Source organism: Corythoichthys intestinalis, chromosome 3 (assembly GCF_030265065.1).
Source record: "Corythoichthys intestinalis isolate RoL2023-P3 chromosome 3, ASM3026506v1, whole genome shotgun sequence".
Lineage (NCBI taxonomy): Eukaryota > Metazoa > Chordata > Actinopteri > Syngnathiformes > Syngnathidae > Corythoichthys > Corythoichthys intestinalis.
The window spans coordinates 17,454,036-17,481,590 of NC_080397.1; the positions used below are offsets into that span (position 1 = coordinate 17,454,036).

The 27,555-nt window shown below is 42.7% G+C and overlaps 1 protein-coding gene across 1 annotated transcript; it reads left to right on the plus strand.

Moving 5' to 3' along the window:
- The first annotated feature begins 24,909 nt into the window (after positions 1-24,909).
- On the plus strand, positions 24,910-25,818 carry foxb2 (forkhead box B2). The gene has a single exon (XM_057832768.1). It carries the CDS (start codon positions 24,910-24,912, stop codon positions 25,816-25,818), a length of 909 nt encoding a protein of 302 aa, XP_057688751.1.
- Positions 25,819-27,555: the final 1,737 nt, after the last annotated feature.

The window sequence follows — 27,555 nt, forward strand, 5'->3', positions numbered from 1 at the left end:
CTTAAAAGAATATATGACAGGAATTGCACATACAATATCCTTAGTAGATACTGTATGTGTAGAATAAAACTTTAGCGTTAGAAAACCATCAGTTAAACTAAAATCTTGCAAGTATCATAGAAAACATTATAGGTGCAGTCACACATATATGATACATCTAAATAATAAAAAAAAAAACTTACCCTATTTTCTGCAATTTAAGGGACATCGTAGTATAAGGCCTATGTGGCACACAGTTAAAATCAAAATAGTTATTTTAATATTTTCTTGTGTCCACAACGTGATTCACCATATGTTTAAAATGTTTCATATTATTTTATTGGGTTTTGGAAAATACACACAGACGTTTCTGCCTGAAAAGAAATTTGTACTGACGGGTTTTAGCCAGCAGGTGTCAGCGTTCGCCGCTTGGCGTGAATGGGCTATGGGAAGTCGCATTTTGGGAGCGAATAAGAAATATCCGTCTGTGCACTTGTGAAGCCACGCCAGACGAACGTTGTGTTAAAAAGTATTTTCTTGTGTTACAGGTGAGAAAAATGACTGTGTATATTAGCAGGTTACTTTGTTTTGGACTGATTATAATGTAGATTGTGTGTTGATATAGTTTAGGAATGTGTTAATTGTTTAGTGTGTTAGTGAATGAATGCAGAGGTGCTCGTGGGGACGAGCGGAAGACGAGTGAATGCGAGTAGTGTTTACAATGAAAAAAGTTAAATATGTCACAAATATTTGTATCTGTCTATTAATATAATTAGATAAGAGTTCTTATCCGAGTGGGAGCGAATAAGAAATACCCGTCTGTGTACTTGTGAAGCCACGCCAGACGAACGTTGTGTTAAAAAGTATTTTCTTGTGTTACAGTGTGCAAGAAAAAGGAAAATAAGATAAATGTGTAGCGACAGACCTAAGCATTTCGTCTTTGTCTGCACCACGCGACATATTTTGGTAGCAGAGGATGGTTGATTCAGTCCAAAGCCAAGCTGCAGTGCCAAATTGAAGAAGAAACATAATGGAGGAAGCAAGAGACAAGATTAGCACAATATTATTGACTTTGGAAAAGGCAGAGCTCATCTCCTTATGTGAGCATCTCAAATGTAGTGCACCTGTTGAGGGGTTTGAAAGCAGACCACGACGTGCCCTCGTCAGGTTGGCTGAGACTACTTTGGATGAAATTGAAGAGGAGGAAGAGTCAGAGCCACATCAACAATATTTGGAGCGTGTCCTCTCCTACCTGGCTTCCTTGAAATCGGCACCAACAGAAGCAGAGGCTGAGATGGAAATTCAGGAAACGACTGAATTGGAGACTTCGAGAATGCAGTATAAAAAGTTGCAGCAGCAGATGGAAGGAGAAATTGAGGCATTAGAGCAAAAGATGAAGATGAGAAGGCAACAACAAGGAGGACACGCCACCCCTGTCATCGCAGCGTTGAAGGAAGAGGACACAAGAACGGCACCAAACATTACCACATCGACCAGATTGCCAGAAGTAACACTGAGACGAGAATTTCAGATAATTGGGCAGATTGGGGAAGCTGGTCAAAAAGACAAATTGTCCTATTCAAGCCTCCTGAACCAAATTGAGTCCGGATAATGAAAAGGTCATGAAGAAGCAGAAATAATTGAAGCAGTGACCCGCGCCGTGAGTCCAGGCCTTCATCTGAGAGAAATGCTGGAAATCAAGCGAATTATGACACTTCATACTCTCAAGTCCATCCTCAAGAGTCACTATCAAGTTGATTCCTCCTCTGACTTGCTGCACCGCCTGATGAATATAACTCAAGACCCAAAAGAATCAGCACCAACTTTCTTATTTCAGAGCAATTGAACTGAAGGAGAAATTAATGAGGAAGTCCACAGAAGACGAGGCTGGGGAAGAAGGTGAGCAGTTTAGCTCAGATCTCATTCAGAGAAAATTCTTTCGTTCAATTGAGACTGGTCTTTATAGTGAAGCAGTTAAATTCCAGTTGAAGCCCTACCTTAGTAATCTGATGGTAACAGATGAAGTATTAATTGAACAAATTAGTGTTGCTGCAAATTTAGAACAAGAACGACAGAAAAAACAAAAGAAAAGTATCACCAGTAGACCCCCAAGAGTCAGCAAAGTAAACGCTCAAGTGTATCAACCAGATGAGGCAGCTGCTGTAACTCCCGCCGTTGTTAACCAAAACACAGTGGGTAAGAGCAAGAAGATTTCGGCAATCGGCACTGAGACAAACTCATTTGAAGCGCTCAAAGCCAAGGTCCACCCAATAAAACAATTATTGTAAGAGACAGTTGAGGCCACGAGAAACAAATCATCGGAGACGATGGTCCAGCTCAATCGCAGTCGGCCGAGGGGATGTAAGGCATGTCAGGAAGCACAGATAGGGGACTCCTGCCATCATTGCTTCAAGTGTGGGCAAGATGATCACCTCTCAAGAGGGTGTCGACGGACCAGAGAGCAGCAGGGAAACGAGAAGGGGCTGCCAAGCCGGGACTCCTGGTAGCCCAGAACTCCATTAGTCCCAACGTACAACCGGCGAGCTCTTCCAGCACTGTGGCTCCAAACCTATCAGCAAACAACCTTTCCCCCCGCTGCAAACAGAGACTTATTAAGTTGATTGCCAAAAGACACATTGTCCATTGCACACTAGATACCATCCCGGTAGTAGCATTATGGGACACAGGAGCTCAGGCGACGCTTATTAACGATGAGTGGCGAAAACTCTATTTACCACACAGCACAGTGAGACCTCTCAGTGAACTGCTAGTCTCAGATAGCTTAATGGGAGTAGCAGCCAATCAAACACAAATTCCTTTCATAGGCTGGGTGGAGATAGAATTCCGATTGGGGACACAGGGTGCCTTGACAAAGCCACTTCTCATGCCTATGTTGGTATCCAGTGATCCATGTGTTGCTGAAGAACCCATAATCGGCTACAACGTTATAGAAGAAATAACGGGAGAGTAGTGCAGCAGCAAAGACCGAAACTATTCACCCAGTGTGCCAAGCCTTCCAGATAACAGCCAAGACAGCCCAAGCATTGCTTCAGCTGATTCATGCACCTGTTAATGAAGAAGAGGTAGGAATTGTCCATACCGGGAAAAGAAGTCTCACTCTAGCTGCTAACCAGGTCACCACTGTATATGTACAAGTCAACACGGGGGCTCAATATCATGGACAAGAGCTCCTCCTGGTTCCCAGCACAGACCCGACCTTGCCAGAGGGTGTAGCGATAGCGCAAGGTTTAGTCACTGCTCCCAGTGGAAGGTCCGGTCTTGTGGCAATCTTTGTTGCTAATACCAATAAATACAAGGTAACGGTAAATCAGCGCTCAATTTTAGGTCACCTGCAGACAGTCAAAACATGTTATGCAGCAAATGTGAGACTAATGAATGGAGAAGGAGGAAAACAACAGATCACCACCATTACACCACCAGATGGCGACAAAAACAAGCACCCAAAGCCAGCCTGGTGGGACCCTCCAGTTGACCTCAGTCACCTAACTGATGAGCAAAGGCGGATCACAAAGCAGCTTCTGAGAGAAGAGTGTCAAGCTTTCGCATACAATGAAGAGGACATTGGCTCAATTCCTTCTCTGAAACTCCACATCACACTACACCACACCACACCAGTGAAGAAGACATACATGGCGGTCCCAAAGCCCTGCCATCAAGAAGTCAAAGCGTACATTCAGGACTTGTTGAATAGAGGTTGGATTACTCCTTCACGCTCCCCATACGTCTCACCGGTCGTATGTGTGCGAAAGAAGGATGGGACTCTGAGACTGTGTTGTGACTATCGGGAGCTAAACAAAAGGTCAGTCCCCGATGATCATCCCATACCTCAAATTCAAGACATGCTTGACTCTCTTGCTGGCAGCTCCTGGTTCTCTGTTTTGGACCAGGGGAAGGCTTATCACCAGGGGTTTCTTGATGAAGAAAGCCAGCCCTTGACAGCTTTCATAACTCCCTGGGGCCTGTACCAATGGGTCCGCATTCCATTCGGACTGAGTGCAGCTCCTGCGGAGTTCCAGAGGAACATGGAAGACTGTTTGCGAGGTTTGAGAGACGTCATGTGTAGGGCTGTCCCAAATGACTAATTTTCTCCCGATTAGTCAGCCGACTATTTTTACGATTAGTCGACTAATCTAATAATTATTTTTTAATTTTTTTATTTTTTAAACTAATTTAGCAATGAAATTTTTGTTGACGCTTATCAATTAAAAAAAAAACATATTGGAACACTCAAATCATTTATTAAAGTACAAATAAACACGTAAATAACAATAATAAATCACAAATAAACAATGAGTTCAAATGCTGATAGAATTAACTAGTGTAGCATCCCGATTGAAAAGATGGTCTCTTAAACTGATGGTTTACAACTTTTATTCCATCCTTGATGTAAACACACCGTAAGAGCTACGGCGCACACAAATAAAGCAACACAATTAGAAATTAACAAAAACTTTTCACATTTTTCCTTTTAAACCTTATTTATATATCAATGAATTGCCTATATGAATTGCCTTTACCTTATTACCTTATCAATGACAATCTCTCCCTTGAGTGCAATCACTGTATATACTGTATATATTTATGACCTTTTAACCTTATATAATTTTCTATACCATAAAATAAACCATAACATGAAATAAACCTTTCAATTAGCATTAAGAACAATACTAATAGCACTTACTGGACTGTCTCAGGAAATTAGAATACACAATATTCTAATTTTTTGAGACAGTCCTGTGTATATATACAGGACTGTCTCAGGAAATTAGAATACACAATATTCTAATTTCCTGAGACAGTCAGGAAATTAGAATATTGTGTATATTGTGTATTGTGTCGACGGCATGTTGTGCTCGTCGACGGATTTACGTCATCGATGATGTCGACTACGTCGACTAGTCGGGACAGCTCTAGTCATGTGTCAGCCGTATTTGGACGACAATTTGGTCCAAAGCTCAAGCTTTGAAAATCACATCGAGCACCAGAGGACTGTATTGCAATGATACCAGCAGCACGGTGTCAAGCTCAGTCCTAAAAAGTGTGAAGTATTGAAGAGGAAGGTGAGATTCCTTGGACGGATGATGTCTGCAGAAGGCTACACGATGGACCCAGCAGAAGTGGCTCCAGTCCAGGTCTTTAAAGGAGAAAGCGCCGACGACGGTTGGAGAACTGAGAAGAGTGACGGGATTCCTGTCCTACTACAGAACCTACATCCAAGACTTGTCCAGAACAGCTAAGCCGATCTACCAGCTGCTTTCCAGACCGTCTGATGAAGCCATCCTAAAGAAAGTCAGAGTCACTAGCAGAAAGAAAGGTAACCTTCCACCTAACACACCTACAGTATCCAGTGGACAGAGGCTCACCAACAGACACTGAACTCTTTGCTAGACAAACTGAAAGAGCCTCCCATTATGGGGTACCCAGATGTAACCCAGCCATTTGTCCTTCACACGGACGCATCTCAAGATGGATTGGGAGCAGTCCTGTATCAGAGACAGAACAGTGAAATGGTAGTCATAGGCTATGGCTCCAGAACTCGAACACCACCTGAGAAAAACTATCACATGCACTCGGGCAAATTAGAGTTTCTAGCCTTAAAATGGGCAATATGTGAACGATTTCGCGATTATCTGTATCACGCTCCACACTTTGTAGTATATACAGATAATAATCCGTTGACCTACATTCTCTCAACCGCTAAACTTAATGCTACAGGTCATCGGTGGGTGGGTGTACTGTCCGAATTTAACTTTGCTATAAAGTACAGACCGGACAGGAGTAATGCCGATGCAGATGGCCCTGTGACGTATGCCGTTGGATATCAATATGGTCATGGCTGAGTGTACTGAGGAGGTAGGTCAAAAAGTATTTAGGGCAACAGTACAGGGAGTGAGTGCACAGAAAGATGCCCCACTGCTTTGGGCACCAGCGGTCCTGGTAGAGACATTAGCCTTGGTAAGAGACACAGGCACACCACCGCTGGGGAAGCCATTAACGCCAGAACAAATACGAGACAGTCAAGAAAGAGATCTTGTAATAGGACGAGTGCTACAATTAAAAAATGACAATAAGCATCCATCTATGAGATCTCTTAAAGCAGAACCAGCAGATGTCAAAGTATTGATGAGACAATGGACAAAATTGTATGTTAATGATGATGGAATTCTCTACAGAGAAGCAGGAGAGAAGCAGCAGCTAATCTCCCCACAGAGCATCGTCAAAAGGTTTTCCACGAGCTTCATCGAGAAATGGGACATCTTGGCTTCGAGAGAACATTCAATCTGATTCAAGACCGGTTCTACTGGGCTCGTATGTACTTGAACATTTTGTGACTAAAGAATGTGTCTTAAAGCAAAACAACCGCAAAGGGCAACTAGAGCGCCGATGACAAGCATCGTCACAACTCGCCCTGGTATCTATCGACTTTTTGCACTTAGAGACATGCAAACAGGGGTTTGAGTACATTCTAATTGTGATAGATCATTACACTGGTTTTGCTCAAGCTTATGCTACGAGAAACAAGTCTGTTGTTGACAAACTATTCAATGATTTTGCAATGCATTTCGGATTCTCAGAAAGAATTCACCATGACCTGGGAAGAGAATTTGAAAACCAGTTGATGAATCAACTACAGAAAAGCTGTGATGTGCGAGGGTCTCACACAACCTGTTGCCACCCCCAAGGCAACGGTAAATGTGAGAGATTTAACAGAACTCTTTTATCGATGCTGCGCACACTCACAAATGAGCAAAATGCTGATTGGAAAAGCTCATTGTCAAAAATGGTCCACGTGTACAACTGTACACGCAGTGGAGTCACGGGATATTCTCCTTACTAGCTCCTTTATGGAAGGTCCCCACGTTTGCCAGTGGATTTGCTGTTCAATCTAAAGCCTAGTGAGACAAAAGAGACTTATACCGAATACGTCCAGAACTGGCAAAACAGAATGCAACAAGCTTATGAAATTGCATCTAAAACAGCAGCTCGAGAAGCTTAACGGGGCAAGAGAGGCTATGACAAAAGAGTACACGGAGTAGATTTGTATCCTGGTGGCAGGGTACTTGTGCGAAATTTGTCAGAGAGAGTTGGACCGGGCAAATTGTGACCTTACTGGGAAAGTAAAGTGCATGTGGTAGTAAAGCAAAAGAGCAGCGATTGTCCAGTCCATGAAGTAACACCTGAGGGGGGAGGTAAAAGTCGTGTGTTGCACAGGAAATTCATACTCCCATGTGACAGCCTGCCCCTAAAGAAATCAGAACCTGTTGCTGTAAAACCAAAACGGAGGACACCATAGAAAAAGACAGGACGACAACCAAGCCATGGACAAGAAGAAGACTCAGACAGTGAGGGTAGTGATTGAATTGAACTTATCTGCCGTTATCCCAAGGATCAAGAACCAGCACAGGGTTCTGCAGAGTTAAATCCGGATGCTGAACCATTCGTCCCTGCTTCAAGGACGCCAGATGGAGATTTGGATTCGGAGGATATGACAGCGGACCCAGATGATGCTGAGTTGGAAGTCGGAGACATCGCAGCTGAGCAAGAAGACGAGGATGATACAGCGGAACCTTGTGAGGATCCCCATGAGCAAGCTGAGGACGATCATTCTTGTTCATCACCAGCGACCAACGGTATGCAGCGAAATTGACGTCGTCCCAAAATGCTGACCTACTCGACACTAGGTGAACCGAAATGGGTAGAAGCTGGTACAGAAGGTGTGCAAGTAAGTGGATAATCAGGTGGCAAGCAAAGAGCCATGTGACGACCGTGGGCTACACCAGACATTATGGTACCAGGTTGAGTTCATATTGATTGACATTTCTCGTTATTGTACAAAAGTTGTTATGAACATTGAGTGTAAGGTAATTTTGTGTTAGATATGAAAAAAAGAAAAGTCTTTCAACATGTTGCATTCATACTGTAATTAAGAAGTTGGTAACAAACTAAAAGAAATTGAGGCCGAAAAGAGTTTTGTTACGTGGAGAAATGATTCAAGTAGAATCTAAAATAATTACAATTGCTAATGTTTATGGTCATGGGTTGAAAACTAAATACTTGTGAAATCAGGGTATAAATTGATGGTGATATCAAATTCCGCTTGATCAAAAGTAAGACCATGCTAAATTGGCAGAAAAGTGCAATATGTTTGAACAATGACAATGAGATTTTTGGAAATGTTTGGAGACATTTTTAAAATTGTGGGGGAGAGTGTGGCACACAGTTAAAATCAAAATAGTTATTTTAATATTTTCTTGTGTCCACAACGTGATTCACCATATGTTTAAAATGTTTCATATTATTTTATTGGGTTTTGGAAAATATACACAGACGTTTCTGCCTGAAAAGAAAATTGTACTGACGGGTTTTAGCCAGCAGGTGTCAGCGTTCGCCGCTTGGCGTGAATGGGCTATGGGAAGTCGCATTTTGGGAGCAAGAAATAGACGTCTGTGCACTTGTGAAGCCACACCAGACGAACGTTGTGTTAAAAAGTATATTCTTATGTTACAGGTGAGAAAAATGCTAGAATTTGACTGTATATTTGCAGGTTACTGTTTTGGACTGATTATAATGTAGATTGTGTGTTGATATAGTTTAGAAATGTGTTAATTGTTTAGTGTGTTAGTGAATGAATGCAGAGGTGCTCGTGGGGACGAGCGGAAGACAAATGAATGTGAGTAGTGTTTACAATGAAAAAGTTAAATATGTTATGTCACAAATATTTGTATTTGTCTATTAACATGATTAGATAAGAGTTCTTATCCGAGTGGGAGCGAATAAGAAATAGCCGTCTGTGCACTTGTGAAGCCACGCCAGACGAACGTTGTGTTAAAAAGTAATTTCTTGTGTTACAGTGTGCAAGAAAAAAGGAAACTAAGATAAATGTGTAGTGACAGACCTAAGCATTTCGTCTTTGTCTGCACCACGCTACATAGGTTTGCCACCTTTCAGAAATAGAAATAAGGGACGCGCCCAAAGCCTTACGGGCAATAAAAAGCGGCATCCCCAAAACTCCGAAAATTAATAGAAATGTATCTATTTTTAGATGAGAAAACTAAATTGTGCACTATGCGGGCATGGCAGTTTCCTTGCAGCACATTGTTTTGTTTTTTTCTGCAGGTTAGTGAAAACGAAGTTGTGAATATCGTAATTAACATTTGTGTTGTCGGCACTGAATCCGGTCACGTGATCCATTGACAAGGCAATTTCTTAAGGGAATGTTCCAAGAGAGCAACAATTCCAGCAGCTGATTCGTCTGCATTCTCTATGAAGTCCAGCATTTTGTTGGTGAGCCCTGACTCTGGATTCAAGTACTGGACAGCAAGGGGAAACATCTTCCTGCTCAGTTTATTCGAGGCATCGGTCTGTATGGAGAATGGGATGGGGTATGTTAAGATCTTGAGCACATCACCCACTGCCTTTGGACCCAGGACTTGTTTCAACAGTGCCTCTTGCTTTGTTCTTCCCAAAGTCATTTTCTTCACCATTTTGGAATCACATAAAAATCTTCTGATTGAGCCTGTGTCCGCAGTCAGCACTATTGTAGCGCTGGCTGGCCACGTTTTACTGTGTGGTATAACTGTGTCACCTCCTGAAAATAATCAACCATAGTAGCAACTGAAATAGCCTAGCTATGCTCCTATCAATGCAAGATGTATGAAGGTAAATATAAATATAGCCTCTGTGTTATCCATATACAAGAGCATAATAACATACCAAATCAAGCTCAGGGGATGTTTCAGGTACAAAGAATTGTGACGAAGGCTCTTCTGGGAGCTTATATTACGTTTGTGGAGGTGCCGTGCAGCATGCTGTTTTACACCTCTGTGAGACACAGCAAAAACTTTCCTGCCTGCCTTGTACTTCGCTTTATAATCATCATCAGTGACTCTATCGAGCCCAGTCTATTTTTTGGAGACGTTTCCCCTTTTGAGGATGACGTGGGGTGTCCTGAACTTCAAATGTTGAAGAGACATGTTTTGAAAACGCGCGGGGCGGTGCACTGAGCAGAGAGAGCGAGGTAACTCGGCAACGAACCCGGAAGTGGAGGGCAGTGCAGGGGCAGACAGCAGCGGGCAGGCAGATAACTATCTTGCTGTCTTTAATATCTCCTTCCCTTTTTATTCATTATTGTTGGCGCAGTGGTCACGCATGAGCACAGGTGTGTGTTTGTGTGTGACAGACGTGCATGGGCTGGGCGCACCGCCGCCGGCCACGCAGGAGGCGCGGGTCGCGCGGGGTCGACCTATGGGACAATTGTGAAATACGGAATAAACTGCGTTCTGCATTGAAACAATACGGAACGCAACTTTTAATTCCCAATTACGGAACGATTCCGTATTTCAAGGGACGGGTGGCAAGCCTAACGCTACACTTACCTTCAATGAATGGCCCATTTTAAAACAGTTTTCATACATAGGGCTCACCGCATTATAAGGCGCAGTAGTAGTAGTAGTAATGGTTGCGTTATACATCCACTGGATGGTGCTGCGCTAAAGGTGATGTCATGCCACGATTAACCAATATTAATTCATATATAAGGCACACTGTCTGCTTTTGAGAAAATTAAAGGCCTTTACGTGTGCCTTATAGTGCGGAAAATATGGTAGATCCTAAACAAATCTAATGGAAATAAAGTCACGTGGTGTGTTGTAAAGGTAATAGAAAAAAGTGACATTTATTCTAATAATGGATTAATCGTTTAATTAATTGTCTGATTAATCGATTAAAAAATCATTAGTTGCAGCCCCAAAACACACACACCTCGAAGTACATACATATATATGTATATTAGGGGTGTAACAGTACACAAAAATCTCGGTTCGGTACGTACCTCGGTTTTGAGGTCACGGTTTGGTTCATTTTCAGTACAGTAAGAAAGCAAAATGCAAAATATAAACGTGCTAGTTGTTTATTACACACGTTTGTGCTTTCAACAATAGGAATATTAGTCTATAGACCCCAATCACCAATGTCACACAATCACCTGATCGCTGTGTTGTGCCGCCATATTGTCCGTCATTGTGTGTCTGTATTGTCAACGATCATAGTTTCTAAGGGTGGATTCACTTGCAAATTATGGAAGCCCCGGTGCTTTTAGACGCTGTAAACTCATTGGATGAGTTGCATAAAAGCCGTTATTTGGAAAAGCTTCGTTCGATCCAGTCACCGGATCCATATTTGATGCCCAAACGGATGTTTCCTCCCATACGGTCCCGTCCCTTGCGTCAGAGCTCGTCCTGAGACCACAAAATTTCCAATCATACTCCAGTTTATGTCACGATGAGGAGTCGGGTACCCAAAATCGCCACCGGCCCGAATATTAACCAACATTTGGTCAGCTGAGCGTCACCGTTGTCACGATTGTAAAATGAAACTTGATCGACAACGGGCTGGTGTGTGCCGAAAACTACCTGCCCCGCGTGAAATGTCCCCCCTGACAGGAGCCCTTATTTATAACGCTTTATTGACGTGAAAACATCAAATGTTTTCATGGACGCATTACAGTAATGGATTTACGATTTAAGATCAGTTTTAAATAATTAAATTACACAAAATATTAGTACTGTATTTTAGTAACAAATCGTGGACTGGGCCACATAACCATCTTTGAACAGAAATGTATTAGTCTACAGGTTTTCACAACCATGTCCCAATGACAATCACACAGGTATGACATTTATTAGTTCAAGCAGGGTAAAATAATACATATTCACGGTACAAGAAAGTCGTTTCCGTGTGGGCGCTCCCGTCGGGGGGGACATTTCACGCAGGGCGGCCATTTTTCGGCACAACACCTGTTGTTGCGCTCACCTTCTTGCTGCGCGACCGTGGTGACGAGCTTCGTAGTCTCTGTCTGATGATGTCTGCGATCGTGTTGGCATCATATTGATGTTTTCGCCGCTGTCTGACGACTGTCGACATAAATGCATCATGGACCGAGATAAACAAACCGTGCTGCTTTAGAGATTTGCCCTCACAGCAACTACTAAAATGACCGTTTATCTTCTCTATTACTGCAACCAACCGCCACACATGCCTTCACCATTTTGATTAATCAATGTTAACGATTGTCAGGAAGGTTTTTGGGTCCGTTTACTAGGCGGTGATTCCTTAGAGAAGCAGATTAACACACAGTAATAGGAGGAATGTACATAGCGGTAATATGTAAACACGATGAGCTGACGGACAATATGGCGGCACCAGTAAGGGGGGGGCGGAGTTGTGACGTCACGTGATTGGGGTCTATACAAAGCTAGAATTCTGCTCAAAAATAGAAAATACAATATTTTGAAATGTCTGATGTGCAAAATTGAACAGTTGCAACACTGAACAGTTTCAAGTTTCTCATATCAACTTTATGACCACAGCCTCGAAAAGGGTTATTAAGGCTGTCAAACGATTAAAATTTTTAATTGAGTTAATCACATCTTAAAAATTAATTAATCGTAATTAATCTATAAAATGTGCCATATTTTTCTATAAATTATTGTTGGAATGGAAAGATAAGACAAGACGGATATATGCATTAAACATACGGTACATAAGTACTGTATTTGTTTATTATAACAATAAATCAACAAGATGGCATTAACATTATTAATATTCTGTTAAAGTGATCCATGGATAGAAAGACTTGCAGTTCTTAAAATATAAATGTTAGTACAAGTTATAGAATTTTTTTTATATTAAAAGCCCTCTTAATGTTTTCGTTTTAATAAAATTTGTAAAATTATCAATCAAAAAATAAACTAGTAGCTCGCCATTGTTGATGTCAATACTTACACAATGCTCATTCATGGTGCTGAAACACATAAAATCAGTCGCACCCAAGTGCCTGCAGAGGGCGACAAAACACCAAAAAACACAAGTAGCAAGTGGACATTACACTGTGCTGTCATTTTAATCTGTTTGAGCGGGGCATGTGCGTTAAATGCGTCAAATATTTTAACGCGATTAATTTAAAAAATTAATTACCGCCCGTTAACGCGATAATTTTGACAGCCCTAGTTAAAACAGGTGCCATTAATAAAAGTAACGAGTGTAGCCTCGTTAGACCTCGTTAGAAGAAGTTAGACCTCTTTGACAGCCAGAAATCTTGCTTGTTTGTAGGTGACCAAATACTTATTTTCCACACTAAATTCTTTAAAAATAAAACAATGTGATTTTCAGTTTTTAGTTATTCACATTCTGTCTGTCATGGTTGAGGTTTACCCGTGTTGACAATTACAGGCCTCTCTAATCTTTTCAAGTAGGAGAACTTGCACAATTGGTGGTTGACTAAATACTTATTTGCCCCACTGTAAATGATTAAAAACCTGACAAAGTTTCTTTGGTGATATTAAAATGAAAACAATTGCCACCTTACCTTTTAAAACTGGCGAATGGAGGTTGGAGGACGACCGTCAAGATCGTAGACATTCTACGGCTGTATTGTTGAGCCAGTTCATGGATACATACACCATGCTAATATTTTTCTTTCATTTCTATCTTCATTTCAATGGTAAGCGTCACCTTTTTAATTTTTTTTCACCACCTGCACTAACATTGTTGGAACCCATGTCGATTTCTCTCACAAGAAAATCCGCCGTGCGTCCGTCTTGCGGGAAAACGAAACTACGGCGCTGTCATAAATCGTCGTATTTCGAGCATGTCATCGGACGTAGAAACAAATGGCGGGACAAATCTTACGTCAGATGTCGAAAACATCGTGTCGAAGCGATCGTATGTCGACATACCACTGTATTTAGTAAAAAGAAGTACAACCAAGGGAGCACGCCAAAAATGCAAGTATAACAAAGTACAACCAAGGGAGTGTGCCATAAAACGCAAGTATAACAAAATACAACTAAGTCTAGGTTTGATCCACAGGTTTTACTGAACAGATTCGATTTTTTCCAGTTTTTCTATTTGAACGGTCACATACGTAGAAGTAGACTATTTCAAATCCGATCTACGTCACATTCGTGTATGGTTAAAATCCAATCTGGGCTACATTTTTCCAGAATGTGGCTGTGGTCTGAACTCTCCAGTGTCTCAAATCGGAATTCATGCAGCAATTACATCAGCAAAAAGCGAGAGAGGCAGGGAGGACGGCAGCAATGGAGCTGAACATTAGCATTAGCACCTAGCTTGAATTCGGCTTTTAGGCAGGAGGTGGGCTTGACGACAGTCATGAAAATAAAATCAACAAAAAAGTATAAGCCCGAGAATGCGCGGTTTTCTTTCTCTGCACCAAATGAGGAATATTTCAGTAATTCTTACATGGGGAAACTGACTCCAAAAAAACAGAAATGAAGAAAAACCGGAATTGTGCATCAAGACCTGTGGTCCGAACCTAGCCTAAGTGATCACAAAGTTCAACAGAAACTAGAGCACACAGTGGTAAGCAAGGTAATCGTCCAACAAAGAAAGGTAAGATGATGCGTGGAGCTGTAATATACAGTAGTGTTAAAATATTTCTCCCAGCCCCCAACCCCCACCCTTGGCCAGTTGTCTGGCGGGTCCACGAAAAATTTCCACTTGCACCCTCCGTCGGACATCCCACTTAGGGGGTCTCGTTCATTTTCATCGCACCCGAGCCCTGTACACTTTTGTTCCGACACTGGAGCACACATTTAGAGATAGGCAACCATTTGCACGGTGAGAGGCGCCGAGCAGGTGTGGGCATACTTATCGCCCCCTCAGCTTGGCGCTTGTACGTTGGGTTTACCCCGGTAGACAAGAGGGTAGCTTCCCTCCGCCTTCGGGTGGGGGGACAGGTTCTGACTGTTGTTTGCGCTTATGCACCGAACAGCAGTTCAGAGTACCCACCCTTTTTGGAGTCCTTGGAGGGTGTGCTGGAGAGCGCCCCCTCTGGGGACTCCCTCGTTCTCCTGGGGGACTTCAACGCTCACGTGGGCAACGACAGTGAGACCTGGAGGGACGTGATTGGGAGGAACGGCCCCCCTGATCAGAACCTGAGTGGTGTTTTGTTATTGGACTTCTGTGCTTGTCACGGTTTGTCCATAACAAACACCATGTTCAAACATAAGGGTGTCCATATATGCACTTGGCACCGGGACACCCTTGGCCGCAGTTCGATGATCGACTTTGCAATCGTGTCATCGGACTTGCTGCAGCATGTTTTGGACACTCGGGTGAAGAGAGGGGCGGAGCTGTCAGCTGATCACCACCTGGTAGTGTGTTGGCTCCGATGGCGGGGGAAGATGCTGGCCAAACCTGGCAGGCCCAAACGTATTATGAGGGTCTGCTGGGAACGTCTGGCAGAATCCCCTGTCAGAGTTTCAACACCCACCTCCGGCAGAACTTCTCCCTTGTCCCGGGAGAGGTGGGGGACACTGAGTCCGAGTGGGCCATGCTCCGCACCTCCATTGTTGAGGCGGTCGATCGGAGCTATGGCCGTAAGGCAGTTGGTGCCTGTCGTGGCGGCAATCCCCGAACCCGCTGGTGGACACCAGCGGTAAGGGATGCCGTCAAGCTGAAGGAGGCCTACCGGGCCTTTTTGGCCTGTGGGACTCCGGAGGCAGCTGACAGGTACCGGCTGGCCAAGCGGACTGCACCTTTGGCGGTCGCCGAGGCAAAAACTTGGACATGGGAGGAGTTTGACGAGGCTATGGAAAACGAGTTCCGGACGGCTTCGAGGAAATTCTGGTCCACCATTTGGCGTCTGAGGAGAGGAAAGCAGTACACCATTAACACTGTATATAGTGAAGATGGTGTACTGCTGACCTCGACTCAGGACGTCGTGAGTCGGTGGGGAGAATACTTCGAAGACCTCCTCAATTCCACCGACATCCTCGGAGGGAGCAGAGTCTGGGGACTCCGAGGTGGGCTCTCCAATCTCTGGGGTTGAAGTCACTGAGGTTGTTGGAAAGCTCCTCTGTGGCAAGGCCCCGGGGGTCGATGAGATCCGCCCGGAGTTCCTAAAGGCTCTGGATGCTTTGGGGCTGTCACGGCTGACACGCCTCTATATCATCGCGTGGACATCGGGGACAGTGCCTCTGGATTGGCAAACCGGGGTGGTGGTCCCCCTTTTTAAAAAGGGGGACCGGAGGGTGTGTTCCAATTATAGAGGGATCACACTCCTCAGCCTCCCCGGTAAAGTCTATTCAGGGGTGCTGGAGAGGAGAGTCCGCCAAGAAGTCGAATCTCGGATTCAGGAAGAGCAGTGTGGTTTTCGTCCCGGCCGTGGAACAGTGGACCAGCTCTACACCCTCGGCAGGGTGCTCGAGGGTGCATGGGAGTTCGCCCAACCAGTCTACATGTGTTTTGTGGATTTGGAGAAGGCGTTCGACCGTGTGCCTAGGGGAGTCCTGTGGAGGGTGCTCCGGGAGTACGGGGTACCGAGCCCCTTGGTAAGGGCTGTTCTGTCCCTGTACGACCGGTGTCAGAGTCTGGTCCGCATTGCCGGCAGTAAGTCGAATTCGTTCCCAGTGAGGATTGGACTCCGCCAAGGCTGCCCTTTGTCACCGAATCTGTTCATAACTTTTATGGACAGAATTTCTAGGCGCAGCCGAAGCGTTTAGGGTGTCCGGTTTTGTGGCCTCAGCAGTGCATCTCTGCTTTTTGCAGATGATGTAGTGCTGTTGGCTTCATCAAGCCGTGACCTCCAACTCTCACTGGGGCGGTTCACAGCCGAGTGCGAAGCGGTTGGGATGAAGATCAGCACCTCCAAATCCAAGACCATGGTCCTCACCCGGAATCACCGCTAGTAAACGAACCCAAAAACCTTCCTGACAATCGTTAACATTGATTAATCAAAATGGTGAAGGCATGTGTGGCGGTTGGTTGCAGTAACAGAGAAGATAAACGGTCATTTTAGTAGTTGTTGTGTGCCCATTGTTAAAAGGGCAAATCTCTAAAGCAGCACGTTTTGTTTATCTCGGTCCATGATGCGTTTGTGTCGACAGCCATCAGACAGCGGTGAAAACCTCAATATGATGCCAACACGTTCTAAGACATCATCAGACGGAGACTACGAAGCTCGTCGCCACGGTCGCGCAGCAAGAGCGTGAGCGCAACAACAGGTGTTGTGCCGAAAAATAGCTGCCCTGCGTGAAATGTCCCCCCTGACGGGAGCGCCCACATGGAAACGACTTTCTTGTACCGTGAATATGTACTATTTTACTCTGCTTGAACTAATAAATGTCATACCTGTGTGATTGTCATTGGGATATGGTCGTGAAAACCTGTAGACTAATACATTTCTGTTCAAAGATGGTTATGTGGCCCAGTCCACGATTTGTTACTAAAATATAGTAGGCTACTAATACTTTGTGTAATTTAATTATTTAAAACTGATCTTACAGTCGTAAATTCATTACTGTAATGCGTCCATGAAAACATTTGATGATTTCACATCAATAAAGCGTTATAAATAGGCGCTCCCGTCAGGGGGCATATTTCACGCGGGGCAGCTATTTTTCGGCACATACCGGTCCGTTGTCGATCAAGTTTCATTTTACAATCGTGACAACGGTGACGCTCTGCTCACCAAATGTCGGTTTATATTCAGGCCGGTGCCGATTTTGGGTACCCGACTCCACATCGTGACGTATGATTGGAAATTTTGTGGTCTCAGGACGAGCTCTGACACACGGGACGGGACGGATGGGAGGAAACATCGGTTTGGGCATCAAATATGGATCTGGCGACTGGATCGACTGAAGCTTTTCCAAATAACGGCTTTTATGCAACTCGTCCAATGAGTTTACAGTGTCTGAAAGCACCGGGGCTTCCATAATTTGCAAGTGAATCCACCTTTCAAAACTACGATCATTGACAATACGGACACACAATGACTGACAATATGGCGGCACCTTTCCTGCCTCAGTCATTTGGAGTCACGCAGTGGTGTAGATCAGGTAACAGACCTTTATATTTTATTTGTCATGCAATGACTGTTTTTTTTTTAAATATGATGAGTTTTGGTTTAACTTTTGTAAATAATCACTTTTGCACTTTGTCACAGAACACTGCTTGTTTAGTTGTTGGGAACGTTGTTATTAAAAACACTTGAAAACTTCAATACTGCTTCGGTTGCCATTATTGTGAGCAAAAGCCCCGCCACATATGGTGTCAGAAGCGGGATGGTAAACCAGAGGAAACGACGTTCCCAACAGCGAAAGATTGAGTTTGAGTTTGATTGAGATTGAGTACGGGTTAAGTTTTTTGGCCAAAGTAAATTTATTTTTCTTTCCAAAGGTTATTTCGGTGCAGTAGTACCAGTATTTTGTTTATTGTATTTTTCTTTAATTTACTATGAAGCTAATATTGAACAAACTGGAGTTATTGAGCAGAAAACCAAACTTTTTGAGTTAATTGGCTGGAGGGGAGGGGCCAGGAGAAATATAAGGAAAGAGCTACCTAGTGATGGGTCCGTGAGACCTCATGAAGCGTGTCGACACAGTGACACACTGTGTTGACACAGTGTGGATACTGTGTCGTTGAATACTGACACCTGCTGGACATAAAAAATCCCTACAGGCAACCCACTTGACAGACTGACACTGAATTGATGACATAGCATGTAAAATCAAATCATTTAAGTCTTTGCATTCATATTGCATTATTCCATAGCTTTAAATTATGTGAACATATAATGTGAAAATATAAGTATGGGTGAATGAGGATGTTTGTGGACTTTTTGTTCTAATAAAATTTTATTCAAAAAGATAGTTTTTTTAATGTTTAAAATTTAGTTGGTTCCTTTTTATTTTTGTTTTAAACAACAATTTCACCTGCTGTGAACAACACACACTCGCATGGAACCAACGATGCCAGCATGCACAAGAATTTATTAGCCAGTTGAAAGAGGTTTGGATAAGATGTCCATTGGCTCCTCCAGTATTGAAGAAAATCTGCATTGCGTGCCATGTTTGGCTCAGCCATGCATCGTTGCACTTTTGCAATTTCATCTACAGTTGCATTGCCTCCTTGACTCCCCACTTCGTCATCTAAGTGCTACCATAGCCCATCAGGAAAAAAATTTAAGTGGATGATATATTATTATTATTATTATTATTATTATATTAATTATAGCTTAATTACCGATTTCTAATAAATTACCAAAAAAGGTACTGTGGGAAAGTACATGAATGACTCTATACCTGAGTTTATCATGAAATTATCAGAAACTTCATTCTCATGCTTGGCTCAATTATGCTTCAGCATTGAGGAGGTGGCTACTGTTTGTATATGACAGGTTGCGACATTTCACCTGAAAAAAAAAAAAAATGACGTTTGTAATATCATCAAGAATGACAGGGGAGTACTCTGACCACTAAGCTAGCAGGTTAAATGGCAAAATTTGTGTTGAAGGCAACAAAAGGGATATTTCCACGCACCGCAAACGACGGATCCGCGTGTACCAGTCACACTAATAAACTAAGAGTTACCTTAAAATTATTTGTATTTTGAATGGAAGATGACAAGTGCATTTTCCTTGTGTTACGTCCATTTTCACAGCATGTAGACAACGAGGAAGTAACCGTGAGATGTGGATTGTTTCAGCAGCTCCATCGCGTTGACAGACGCGCTTCCTTTTAAACCAGTTTGCCGCATCGTGACTGTGTCGACACAGTTCAATGAGTTCATGCATCGGTCACGTGATTTTCTATAGCGATATGCGCAGTGACGCAGGGGTTGCTCCATGAGCTCGGCGCGCGCGCCGGTGCATTAGTATCACTGAACCCATCACTAGAGCTACCTTTCCTACCTCAGTCATTTGGTTTAACTTTTGTAAATAATCACTTTTGCACTTTGTCACAGAACACTGCTTGTTTAGTTGTTGGGAACGTCGTTATTAAAAACACTTGAAAACTTCAATACTGCTTCGGTTGCCATTAGTGTGAGCAAGAGCCCCACCACAGCAGCTCAGAATCTTGCCTTTCAAACCTCTCCACCTTACACTGATACAGCGTTGGTTTATGTGAAACCTGAGAGACCTGAACTCATTGTTTAGTCCTAGGACATCTGCTCGCCGCTATTAAAACCACTTTAATTTTTGCACTGGAAACAATAGGCCCCACTAATTGATTTTAATGACTTTCTCCAACACCACCACAACCCTCATGAGTCACGGAAGAGATCTTCAAGATTATTATTATCACTATAATTGCCATTACCCCCTCACTTTCCCAACATGTGAACGGGAGGCAGCGGTTGGAGGAACATCTTTGCCCTTAAGCCGAACACATGATTATTATTATTACTGGAGACGGGAAATAAACAGACACGGGCTCACCACCTTGGTAGACCCCCTCCCGGACACCCCGATTCCCCGCGCCGCCCTCTGTGTGCAACCCGCCGCCGCCGCTTGTAATTTATGCAAAATTAATTGATACATCTTTTATAATTGATGTGCTGTAAACTTAATGAGTAATTTATGTAATTAGTCAATTAGGGATAATTCCGACATATGTTGCGTATGCCCAGAAGGTGTGCTTTACAACCCGATATTTGTCCAGGATTTTGGCGTATTCCTGCGTGTGTGTATGTGTGTGTGTGTGTGTTACCTAATTAATTTTGTTATGCAGATCTGCCGCGGTGTCTATTTAACCGCCCCCTTTGCGAAAACAGATTTAATATTGATCTTTCCTGAGCATAAAGAGCAGGGTTTTTTTAGAGTAGCGAGGGCCTCTAAGGGCCCTGGAAAACGTTCCCGCGTGGTGCATAAAAATCAAAACAAAGCAAAAAGAGGATGGTAAAAACAGCTTAACACATGCACCATTGTGAATACATTAGAAAAATTTAAAACTGAAGTCTTATTTTTTTAAGTAACCCCAGCGTCGCATCCGTTGACCTTTTGAGTGGCTAATTAACTAGCAGTGATTTTTCTGAATATTCATAACCGACGCTTGCCCCTTAATTACATTGTTGGATTTCCTCTCCGAGGAGGCCAAACTCACCTAAGGCTTAATTATCGCAATGTATTCGGTGGGCCCCCTCATCCCCTGTCAAGGACCCCCAGACATGACACCTGGCCTGAGAAGGATGTGTACAGTTACAGTTAAGGAAGAGAGACGAGTGGATAGGAGTTGCTTCTCCGCCGAGAGTCGGCTCGAAGTTTGTTTACATCCTTGTAGGATCCGCCCGAGAGTGTTTGAGCAGACAGACAGCCGCTGGACGCCCCTCTCTGCAATTAATCAAGAGCAGCATGTGTGTGTGCGAGCGCGTGCGTACGTGTGTTTGAGCGCAGTGATGATGGTGCGCAAAGCGAGACATGATTTATTGTTTGCAAAGTCGCAAAGTGCTGTCGAGCACATTTAGGCAAGGCCGACGTTCGTGTTTTTACTATTCGAGACCACGCAGAAGTTTGACGAGATTTAGGCCTTAACAAAGATAGCGATGCCTAGAAGTTTTAATTGAAGCGTGAGGAAAAAATAAAACTGATGTTCCCGCATGTGGGCAAGGAGAGCCACAATCACGCTTTCAAGTTGCACAAATTTAAAATGAGACCACTATCAACTCTAGCTGCAAATATTAGCTCAAGACCAATAAGACCAATTAAGACCAATTTTCCATTTTTTTCTAGAAACTTTTAAACAATACCCAAATGTCTTTATTTTGTTTGTTTTTTTGTTTTTACGATAAAGCGGAAATAAAATATGGTGCCTTCTCACAAGTACACAAACATCTTCCAAAATGTTCTACGACCCCGTTGAGGAATTTTGTTTGAAAGGTGTATATTCTGAAACCCCCTGGGAAGCAAGGGCGAACTGGCATATGGGGATACCAGCGATTTCCCTAGTAGGCCCATTGGCCGGTTTCGGGAGAAATAAGTAGGGATGTAATTCCTAAAATTCAAAATGGCCACCAGCCCAAAGACTGCACTTCCCAGCATGCCGCACAACTCCTCCAGGTGTGGCTGCTTAAGCCACTTAATTGCAGCCGGCCTGGGAGAGTATATACAGTAAGAGACGACCAGATGGGCAGAAAGGAGGCGTGGAAGGAGATGGACACAAAGACCTGGAAGAAATTATTTTGAATCACGAGAGCAGACCTGAGATGCACTTTTTGAGACCTTTAGTTTGTTGTTTATTTTGTTACTTCTTGTGCCGCATTTTGGCCACTTTATTTTGGGGAAACCCGCTGTTTTCCTAAATAAATAAGCTGTTTGGTTGGAAACCTTGGTGTCCCTTGCTCTTTCCTGGCCAGGCCTACCACGTGTGCTGTAGACATGTACAATGGAAAAATAAGTATTGGGTGAAAAATAGTAGGAATTGCTTACTGGGGTCAAGCCAGTGGACGTTCGTATTCCCGTGGTCAAATGAGCGCACCCGCATAGTTCAAGCATTACAGTAAATGCATTCGGCCCGAGCGGCAAGGCAGTTCACAGACGTGTGCTAGCGTCGTTCCCAACTCTTAAAAACACTCTCAACACTCTAAAATATATAACGCCACCACTGTCATCATTTAATAAAGGAAATAAAGTCGCCTGATCTTAAAACCGCTTCATCTACATGTGAGTTATGTGCGCTGTCACGTCAGTACAATATTATGTGATTCCCCTCAGCAACGGGTCGTTTTAGTTAATGGTAGGCGACAATTCTCATTTTTTTGGCACTGTAAATCCATAAATCTGAATGAGTTCTGGCCAAGGTTGGTGAATATTAGTAATAGACATCTCTGAATGCTCACGTTCTCAAAACTACATTTTTACTCAACTAATATTTAGAAAAATGAATTAAATGTCCTACATGTGGACTTTGATCTGGTTACAGGTTACAGTTCTTCTTTTTGTGGTACTGTAAATCCACAATTCTGAATAAAATGTGGCTAAGGTTGGTAAATATTAGTGGGCCTCTCTGGCTACTCACGAATTCAAAACTATGCATTTTTACTGTACCAATATTTGGAAAATTTAAAAAGTCCAACATGTGTACTTTGATCAAGTTACAGTTATCTAATGGTTTATTCATGTTATAGTTTATTTATAGTTTATTATTTAATGTTTATGTTTTAGTTTATTCTTTATAAGGGTGCGTTCCTGGCGGCAGTGAGCATTTTGTAGCAAACACTGAACGCGTCCTATAGCAGAGGTGCTGCCGTCGTCATAGCATTCTGTTCAGTGGACGGAGACACACACGTCATGGCCGATGAAACCTTGATAAATGTGCTTTCTTGGACGTTTGGGACACTCGAAAAATGGGTCTGACGTCTCCAATTGCTAAGCTAAATGAGATGTCGATGTACGTTTGTGTGGAACTGTAGTTCACAACAACAACAAAAAACTAGACCGTTCTCGCCAAAACTAGTAAAGCTCTTTTCAAGGCCAATCACTCCTACTCCTTGAAATAAGACTGTCTGTTTTCCTGTGCAACATGTGGAGTCGATCGAGATTAGTGTTGCCAACTGTGCCTGGAAAATGGAATCATCTGTTATTCAGAAACAAAAGTAAGCATCCCGTATTGAGCTTTCAAGGGACGCCCTTTGTCCTGTATTATCATAAAACTCAAAAATAGGGTCTTCTCTGTAGAACGAAAGAATACTGGTATGGTGCTTTCGAAGAACATGCATGGGAAACGCATTCCATCGCCTCTCCAGCTTTATGACCAATGAGCTGACCAAACAATGACAATACAAAATCCCACTCATCTCATTGGTCGAGGTAGTGTCGCTTGCCATGATGATACAAGAAGACAACATAGAGTGTGGTAGATAGAATTTTAAGTGAAGCTTGAGTAAAAAGCATGTTCTAAATAAATTTGTTTTCTTGTTATTCACTGTTTACTTTATTTTCACTACTTGTATAATATTTTTGTGGTCTGTAAATTTCGTTTGCATTTCCACCTTACATTTTGAGTGATCATTTGTGAAACTGTTATTGCCAAGGGGACTTCGAACGCACCACAGTTTACTTCAGAGTTTATGTTTGCACTTATTTTTTTATTTATTTATTTTTTAAATGGCCAAAACACACCCACAGAGCCACACACACAAAGCTGAGGACCTTCAGGGTTAAATTTTGCAGTTTTAAGCATGGCAGATGTAAATTTTTGTATTAAGATACATTGCTGACAATTATTGTGTTTCCATGTGATTATACCACCCATGCACTGCATATTTAAATTAATTATTATTAATTTTAATTCATTTTAATAAATTTAACACATTTTTATTATGTAATAAACAGTTACATTCAGTGCTTGTGTTTACAAAATATTACAGCCAATTTAACTTTTTTGTTTTTTTTGTTTTTTTGTTTTACATTTTAAATGTTTTTCGGTCATAGTTTTGCAGTATTTTTCTTAGCTTTTTTTTTTTTTTTTTTTTTTTTTTTTTTTTTTAAACAGTGTAGCATATATATTTTAAGGGACTGAAAAGTAGGTGCATGGCATTTCAGTGGGATCGCGTGCATGGAATAAACAGAATTTAAAATTTCAACTTAAGAAAAATTATAAATTGATTTATGACTTTGGGGGCAGAACACATTATACTCAAATAAAATCAAGTTACCGTATTTGGCATATTGGTTTTTACCATGTCATTATGTCATAATATATTTTTAATACCCTCCTGATTCTTCATTTTTATTCATAACTCTCTCTCTCTCCTCCTCCCACACATCCACACACAACCATGCACCCTTACGTGCCATTTCTAAAGTGTCTGGATAATAGCAGCATCACAGACCTGCGGGGGTCTCACACATAAAAAAACAACCGGAGTGGGGAGCGTCTCACACGAGGAGGACAGAGCGACGAAAGTGAAAGGACGTTTCCAGCCAACTTTTACGCAAGGACTTTTACGCACAGGGTTCCCCAGCAAATGATATTGGAACATTGCAAACTTTTCAAAGTCATGCCTGCTATTCCGATGGCTCCTACGATCGGGTCCGATCGATCGTTGAGAAAGTTACTCGCATGAAAAGGGTGAGAGAAATTCCAAAGTTGAAAAGAAGAAGTTATGCCGCGACCCGGGAAAAACTCCTACAGTGACCAGAAGCCTCCTTATTCGTACATCTCCCTCACTGCCATGGCCATCCAGAACTCCCAGGACAAGATGCTGCCTCTGAGTGACATCTACAAGTTCATCATGGAACGGTTTCCCTACTACAGGGACAACACGCAGCGCTGGCAGAACTCCCTGCGTCACAATTTGTCCTTCAACGACTGCTTCATCAAGATCCCGAGGCGGCCCGACCAGCCGGGCAAAGGCAGCTTCTGGGCCCTGCACCCCGACTGCGGCGACATGTTCGAAAACGGCAGCTTCCTGCGCCGCCGTAAGCGTTTCAAGGTGCTGCGCGCCGAGCTGGCGGCGTGCAAAAGCTCGCCCATGTTGCACTACTTCCACCACCTGCAGCCGGGCGGCAAGACGGGTCACCAGGAGCCCTCAAGCGGCCGCTTGCCTCTCACGCACCAACAGCCGACGCACTTCCAGAGCTACGGGGGCGTCGCTTGCGCGCAGCCGGGTGGTTTTAAACACCCGTTTGCCATTGAGAACATCATCAGCCGGGACTACAAGGGAGTCGTGCCCCTCACCTCTGTCATGCACCACCTGGGCTACCCGCTGCCCCCTCAGCTGATGAGCTCCGTGTGGCCTCACGTCGGGATGCTGCCCGAGCCTCTGGCTCCTTCATCGGAGTACCTACCCTTCGGGGTCCAGCAAAAAAGCATGTACCACCACCACCATCACCCCAGTGCGAACGGGCCAGCGCTACCCGCCGTGCCGGTACCGATAAAGCCCACGCCGGCCCTCATGTCACATAGCCTGAGCGGGATATGCCCCCCGGCCTCCACCTCATCTCCATCCCATCAAGGTGATGCTCTAGAGGGGAAAGGCAACCTCCTGCACCCAGCTCTCCTGCTGTCTTAATCACCGGTGGATGACTACGCGGCAAGAACTGAATTTAAAAATAATTTCTATTTCGCTTAATCATATTTTTCTGTCACGCTTTAACCCTTTATAGGGCGCTCATTCAACTCATTGTCATCGACAGCGCAAGACGTCCAATCCATTTTGACTATAGGACTAGAAGTTAAATTAATGGGACGTCAATCCTGGTAAACAGCAGGCAATGAGTTAAGTCCTATGACTAAAAAATAATAATAATAATTTCACCAATTGTGTTTGTTTAAACGCTTTAATAACTTATAATTTAATTTCTTAACAAAAAAATACTGCATACAAAAATAAAATTTAAAACAAATTTGATGAATAAAACTGGTCAGAAAAAAACAATGTACTGATACAAACACTTGTTCTTACATAACTTTGGGGTGCTGAATCCAAGCCTGGCCTTAGTTTTTTTCTGTAAGGTCAAGATTTAAACTTTTTGTGCAATCAATACTTATTGGAAAGCATTTTTTTTTTAAACCAAAATGATATAGGTGGCACTTAAAATATAGCCATGTGTAGCAAAATAACACCTGTTATGCCACGTTTTAGACACAGCAGACCAACAATAGGGACAATGTGACATGTGCTCTGCTTCCAATGAGCACAAAAATGTGAAAAATAGCTAATGCTGCTAATGCAAGCTAATGTTGACAAAATCACAAAAAAATGTGTATAACTAATATAAGATAATCAAGAATGCTAATTGCATCCATCCATAACACCACTTATCTTTGTCAGGGTTGCGGGGCGCTGGAGCCTATCCCAGCTGACCTCTGGTGAAAGGCATGCACGCTACACCCTAAACTTATTGACATGAAAACTAAAGCATACATACATACTAGTATACACTGTACATACAAATTGTATCAAATCAGTTAATTTAAAAAAAACAAAAACACACACAAAAAAAAAAACAACTGAAAATGAAAAAAATGGCTGGATGACAATAAAAATAAATACATTTTATATACAGTATGTATATAAATCATATTTACATTTCATATGGATTTCATTTTTTTGCAGATTAAAAAAAAACTTCTGATAGTTTTTGCGATTAACAAAGATGGCCAACCAAGAAGAATGCTCCAGGTTTGAACAATGGTGAGTTATAAAGTTTTCGGTTGCTTAAGGATGCAAACCAGTTGGACGTCTGGAAAACAATGGCACGAAATTTGAAAGTGATAATGAAGTCAAAAGTGTTATGAGCGACTGGCTGAGACATCAGATTTTTACACTGAGGGAACATGATGGGAAAAGTGCGTGACAGTGCTAGGAGACTATGCTGGGTAGAAAAAAGGTATCTGTATGAGAAGTCTTTAAGCCGAAAATTTCACCTTATTTATTGAATGCCCCTCATATACTATACACATGGTGTATATATTGTATACACATACTGTATACATACAGTATATATATATATATATATACATATATGTATAAACTACTACTGTAAATTAGAATAACTGAGCCCTGTCAGGAACATAGGTGGACATCACATTTTAGGTCATGCCGGCCACACTTGTATCCTAAATGTAAATATTGTGGCCTACATGTGATGTACCCAACAGGTCTCTATAAGTTTATTTATTTATTTATTTTTAATTTCCTAAAACAGTCACTTGCCCTATAAAAGGTTAAAATGTGTGATTTACTATAAAACTACAATCAGACATGCTGAACCCAAAGAAATTGAGCCTTTACTCCCAAAATGCA